We start from the raw sequence: 6,000 nt of genomic DNA on the forward strand, positions 1-6,000 counted from the left end.
AGAGAAGAGCAAGGGGAAACCCCGCCTTGAGACCTTGAAGAGCCACCCAAGTCAGCAAAGACAGCACTGAGTTAAGTGGATCAGTAGTCTGATTTGATAGAAGGGAAGCTTTTTTGTGATTTGAAAAGAGCCCTTTCCAAAATTTCCTCTTTATCAAGGGTGCAAAAAGTTTTATCCCTTGTGATACAGAATGAAAGAAAATACAAGCATCATTCCCAGTTCCCTCTACCTGGACGAGAAAAAAAATCAAGGGAGTGCAAGCAGAGGTTCCAGGAAGCCATGTGTGTGAACAAGAACAGCCCCCCCCCCCCCCGGGATTTATCACTAAGCAAGCATGCAGTAGTGATTGCAGGCTCCTGATCCTATGCATGATTAATTCAGAAGTACAATACTGTATTAACCAAGATTTACCCCCAATGAAGTGTGAATACAATCGCCAACACCTAAATTTGCACAGAAACAAGTCCAGTGATATTACATCAAAGGTGTCCTGCTGGGTCAGATCAGTAATCCATCTAATTCAACATCCTAGGTCACATAGTAGGCAATCAGTTGCCCTGGGTGGCCAACTAACAAAGACCAAGGGGGGCCTTCCTTAAAGTTGCCCCTTAAGTGCGGTACTCAGACCTTTACCTCCTCAGGCTACATAAGTCCTTTTTAATCATTATGGCTAATAATCTTTTGATGGGCCTATCATCCAAGAATGTCTATTCACTTTTTTAAAACACCTATGCTAGTGGATACCAGTATATCCTGTGGAATGCATCCCACCAGTTAAATTAACCTTTTTAAGAAGCAGCACTTGTGTCTGTCCTGAATCTACCGACACAAATTTCATTTGCGAAGAGAGAAGAAAATTTCTCTCTATTCTGAGTTCTGATTTTATAAATCTCTACCATGCCCCCTTAGTCATCTTTCTTCTCTGTAGCCAACAGAGCACTGCATCCTACACAGATTTACTCAGAAGCAAGGCACAGCAAAACTCAACCTACACACATGTGGATAGGCATAAACAAATCACCAAGAGCCACAGCACAACCCAGCCCCATGCAACTTTTCCTGAGAAGCAAGTCCTACCGAACAGTAGAGCTAAAAGGTACACTTTTATACATGCTGAAGCAGGAGTTAAGTCCCATTGGACTCCAAAAGGCCAATTTCCAAGTAAGCGCACATAACGCCCCACCTGGATCCTACACAAATACATGATCTCTATTCACATGTTAGTTTCTAAGAAACAGCATGTGTTCAGTTTAAAAGGAAACTGGGAGTGAACACCTGGATAAATGTGAAGTTTAAACCACCCATTAGCTGCACATGTGTAACGTGTAACATGAGAATTACTGAACACAGGCAAAAATCAAGCATACACGGTACACAGACTGTACGTGCAGTCCCCAGCTAAGAACAACAACAGCTCAACTCTTGGTCTACCAAGGTCAAACAATTATCGCCTCCACTGGGGTCCTTTTCACGTCACCTACCACCTGCTCTCAAAAAAAGACTGAACCTGAGGCTCTTTAGCATGTAGAGCAGACGATCAGCCCATGAGCCACAACAACAGCCGTCACAAGTTTCACAGGAAGACCCCCTTACACTAAGCCAAGCCTTTTGCTTCCCCCTTGTCACCTGCTCCTTCCAGCTGGGAACACCAAGGATGGAAGCCAGTACCTTCTGCGAACAAAGCACGTACTCTATTGGGCCAGGGTGGGCCACACCAAGCATCATCCCTAGGCACAAGCTTCACAGTCAAGACTTTTAAGCCTCCCCCATCAACCCACTATTTGCTTCTTGCGAAATTGAACCTCGAGACTTTCTTCATGCAAAGTAGATGCTCAACTACCAAGACCCAGCCTCGGAGGAGTGGGGAAGGGGGGGGGGGTTAGGAGTGAGGAAGGGGGGGGAGGGGGGAGGGAGAGAACCAACGCAAGCTTCGCAAGAAAGCACCACGAAGGAACAAAAACTTTTGCCTTCCCCCCCCCCCGGTCTGCTCCTCCTCCTCCTCCTCCTCCTCCTCCTGGCTAAGGACGCCAGCGGTTCCTCCCGGGACCTTGCGCCTGCAACGAAGATGCCCGACGCCGCCATGGACGGAGGCGAGCTTTTCGGCTGCCTGCCCCGTCTTGCCGGGGGATCGGACCGAGACCTCCCCGCTCCCCCCCCCCCCGCCCCGTGCGAGAGGCAGGCGAGCCCCTTTGGCGCCCCTCCGAGAGGCGCACCTGCTGCGGCCGCAGGCCCAAGCGCGCGTGGCAGTGGCAGCGTCAGTGGCGCCGGCGGGCCCGGCCCGGGCTGCGCGTCCTCCCCGAAGATGAGCCTGAAGTCGAAGTCGTCGTGGGCGCCGCCACAGTTTGCCGCAGTCATCGGGGGCCGGGGGAGCAGCGCCCAGACCCCGCCGCCGCCGCGCCGGGCTTCGCTGGGCTGAGGCGAGAAGGGGCCGGAGAAGGAAGGAAGGACGGCGGGGCTGGGCCGGCTGCTTCACCGCCTCCCTCAAGGCCGCCTCATCGCCGGGCAGGACGAGGGGGACGGCGGCGGCGACAGCAGCAACGGCCGCGGCGGCGGTTCGCCCTCTCGGCTCCTCAGAGCGCGTCTGTCACTCACAACTGCCGGAGGGCGGGGCGGCGGCCTCGAGGAGCGTACGGGCCCCGCCTCCCCGGCCGACCAGCCGGCCGCGCGCACGGCCACGCCCCCCGCCTCGGCCGCTGGGTCGCCGCCACCGCCGCTGTTCCCTTTCGCGAACTGGCGGCCCAAAGAGAGCGAGGCGACGCGGTGCGCGCTGAACGTCCGGTTCGCCATCGCCGGATTGGAAGCGAGGCGGTTGGCCCAGGGGCGGCCGTGCGAGCGTGGACGGAGTGGCGCCGACGGAGGCGAAGCTCCCGAGAGAGAAGCCGTGTAATGGCGCCCCAAAAGATCTCTCGCAATCCCCTGGATCATGGCAGTTTTAATCTTCTTGTATAATATCCCCAGATCTGTGCAAACGATATAAGCACGGGGGGGGGGGGGAATAACTTGGTCAACTAATTTGGCAAAAAGTAAAATAAAGACGAAGAAGCCAGTCCCAGCTGCTTCTGACTGCAGGAGTCCTTCCTCAGTTTTGCTAAAAAATAAAGACCATAAGCAACCAAAATCGCCTTTACATATGAGACATAGAGAGAGGGAGATTTGGTGCCATTACGATCTCAATGATGTTTGCCTTATTACTGTGTACTCTCTTTTTCTCCAAACCTCCAGGTGGGGCCTGGAGAGCTCCCAGAATTACAGCTGTTCTACAAGCTGCAGAAAGCAGTTCTAGAGAAAATGGCTGCTTGGTGAGTGGGATGTATGGCATTATTCCCCTCTCATCCCCAGGATCCAACCCTAAATCTCCAGGAATTTCCCAATCTGGAGTTGGCAACTGTACTAATAAACCCATCTGTTTAAGGATTTAGAAGGGTATAAGGATGCTTGGCATTGCATCGTTAGTCTTTCAAGAAAAGGGGGACCTTAACAACGCTGTCCTATGTAGTTATCCATATAGGGGTAGCCATTTAGTTTGCTTTAGAGAAGGGAGAGAGAAGGGTCATTTGAAACCTTATACAGGAGCTGATTTCAAGACAAGCTTTCCTGAGTCAGAGTACACTTCTATGGCTTCTGAAGAGAAAATCTTTCGGGGAATCCTTATAGGAAAAATTACACGAGGCGCAGCGTTGAAGAAAAGAGTTGATGTGTGAATTATGGACTAAACACAGGAGAAGCAATGTCTTTTGTTCCCTATTTCAAACTTATCCCTATGGACAGAGGGGAATCTGATTTTATGGCACCAGGTTTATTGTTCAGTTTAAGATCATGCCCAAGCCTACAATTTCTGCTCACTTGTGTTGGTTTCAGCATTTTAAAACAGGGGGGAGATTTCTATTCACAGATGAAATTAACTTTCTCACAGTGCAATCCAAAAAAGAGTTTCCTTGGAGTAAGCTACTCCCACCCCTGGTTGAGTAGCCCCAAACAGGATTCCAAGTAAACACACTGAGGATCGCTCTCTTACTGGTACTGTCTTTAGAGACAGGGACAGTGGAGGATGGAAAATATTCACATCATTCACTTTCATACAGATACTCGAGGCGTGCTGATTTTCACACTTGGTTCTATTCCCTTTTCAGAAATATGCTATTGCGGAGTGGCAGCCTTCTTAGGATCCAAACTTAAACCCATTCACTAGTGGAAGTTTCTTCCAAGGAAACATGCATAAGGCTCAGCAAAAAAAAATATTTCTCTGGTCCATTTCTTTAGGATTTGTTGGAGCGTAAACAAACGGATGTGTGTCTTTAAGGTGCGGGCAGCATGCATCAAGTGAGCTAGCTAGAACTCAGTTTATTGCACTTTGAAATAATCTGGCTTCTTTCTGAACCATCACGGAATAGTATTTTGCTCATTGGATGATTGGCGGTCTTCAAAGACGGGCTTTCCTGCTTTTTGGAGACAAATAAAATGTTAATTTTAGCGGAGCTTTGTCCTCACTTTCCACATTGAAGCGTCGATCTTTCCGAAGCCGCAACGAGTGCCCCACGATCAACCTCAAAGACTGTCCCTTTAATTTGCTCCTTCGTCTGGTCCCGCCTCTCCTTGACGCAGGCTGTCGTGGTGGTCCGTCTCAGCCTTCGTATTTGCATTGGCCACGCCCACGAGTTATCTCCTGGCCTATCAGCCAACGCGGTGTCTACGTGGTCCCTCCCCCTTGAAGCTTGCTGGATGGATGACGTGAGGCCAGACTCTAGCACCTCGTGATGTAAACGGACGGGGAGAAGAGCGTGAGGGTCATGTGGTGCCGCGACCCCTTACTTGGGCTTTCGGGAGTTGTAGTTCGGAGGGAGGCTTTTGTGGGCAGGAAACAAACCCTTCCAGGCAGCTTTCGATGAGTTTGGGCGGAGTCCATCCGTTGCGCTAAGTTCTGGAGGGGTCGTAGTAGTCGTCTGTTGAAGAATTGCACAGGGGTCCGGCAACGCTTTGGAAATCTGAGAGCATTTATCTAACAGCATCTGAAAGTTTGAAGAATTGTGTTCATGTATACTTGACCTTATTTTCCTGGGCTCCAAGATCACTGCAGATGGGGACTGCAGCAAAGAAATTAAAAGACGCTTGCTCCTGGGGAGGAAAGCTATGGCAAATCTAGACAGCATCCTAATAAGCAGAGACATCACCCTGCCAACAAAAGTGCGTTTAGTGAAGGCTATGGTATTCCCAGTTGCAATGTATGGCTGCGAAAGTTGGACCATAAGGAAGGCCGAGCGTCAAAGAATTGAGGCTTTTGAACTCTGGTGCTGGAGGAGACTCTTGCGAGTCCCTTGGACTGCAAGGCGAACAAACCGGTCAGTCCTAGAGGAGATCAGCCCTGACTGCTCTTTAGAAGGCCAGATCCTGAAGATGAAACTCAAATACTTTGGCCACCTCGTGAGAAGGAAGGACTCCCTGGAGAAGAGCCTAATGCTGGGAGTGATCGAGGGCAAAAGAAGAAGGGGACGACAGAGAATGAGGTGGCTGGATGGAGTCACTGAAGCAGTAGGTGCAAACTTAAATGGACTCCGGGGAATGGTAGAGGACAGGAAGGCCTGGAGGATCATTGTCCATGGGGTCGCGATGGGTTGGACACGACTTCGCACATAACAACAACATACTTGACCTTCATATAACTGCTGCTTTCATGCTGAAACCGTCCAGAACTGCTTTGGGAGCATGTCGCAAAGACATGAACATTCTCAGCGTAGCTGCTTCTACTCTGCCTTGGTTGAGGGGTCTGGATTCTGCCTCCCAGTGAAATACAACAAGTCAAACCTCAACTCTGAAACGAGGGCAGTTGTAATAAAGACACGTGTGTCTCAGTATGTGCGGAGTAATGCATTGCCAGTAGATAAGGCTGCTAACCTCCAGACGGTGGCTGGAGATCTCCCACTGTTACAGTTGATCTCCAGCCAATGTAGATCAGTTCACCTGGAGAAAATGGCCACTTTGGAAGGAGGACTCCATGGCATCATA

At 50.5% G+C, this 6,000-nt stretch overlaps 1 protein-coding gene across 2 annotated transcripts in view; it reads right to left on the bottom strand.

Annotated features, from left to right (window-relative positions):
• The window catches only part of NFATC3 (nuclear factor of activated T cells 3), a 58,780-nt gene extending 56,117 nt beyond the window's left edge, over positions 1 to 2,663 (bottom strand). Inside the window, exon 1 of one of the 2 annotated variants that reach the window (XM_077310655.1) lies at positions 2,214 to 2,663. In XM_077310655.1, coding sequence (XP_077166770.1) covers positions 2,214 to 2,355 — 142 coding nt within the window. In that variant the 5' untranslated portion in view covers positions 2,356 to 2,663. The remainder of the gene's footprint in view (positions 1 to 2,213) is intronic. The other variant, XM_077310654.1, reaches the window with a different exon arrangement.
• Positions 2,664 to 6,000: the final 3,337 nt, after the last annotated feature.

The sequence above is a fragment of the Paroedura picta genome, chromosome 14, assembly GCF_049243985.1.
Source record: "Paroedura picta isolate Pp20150507F chromosome 14, Ppicta_v3.0, whole genome shotgun sequence".
In the NCBI taxonomy this organism is placed as follows: domain Eukaryota; kingdom Metazoa; phylum Chordata; class Lepidosauria; order Squamata; family Gekkonidae; genus Paroedura; species Paroedura picta.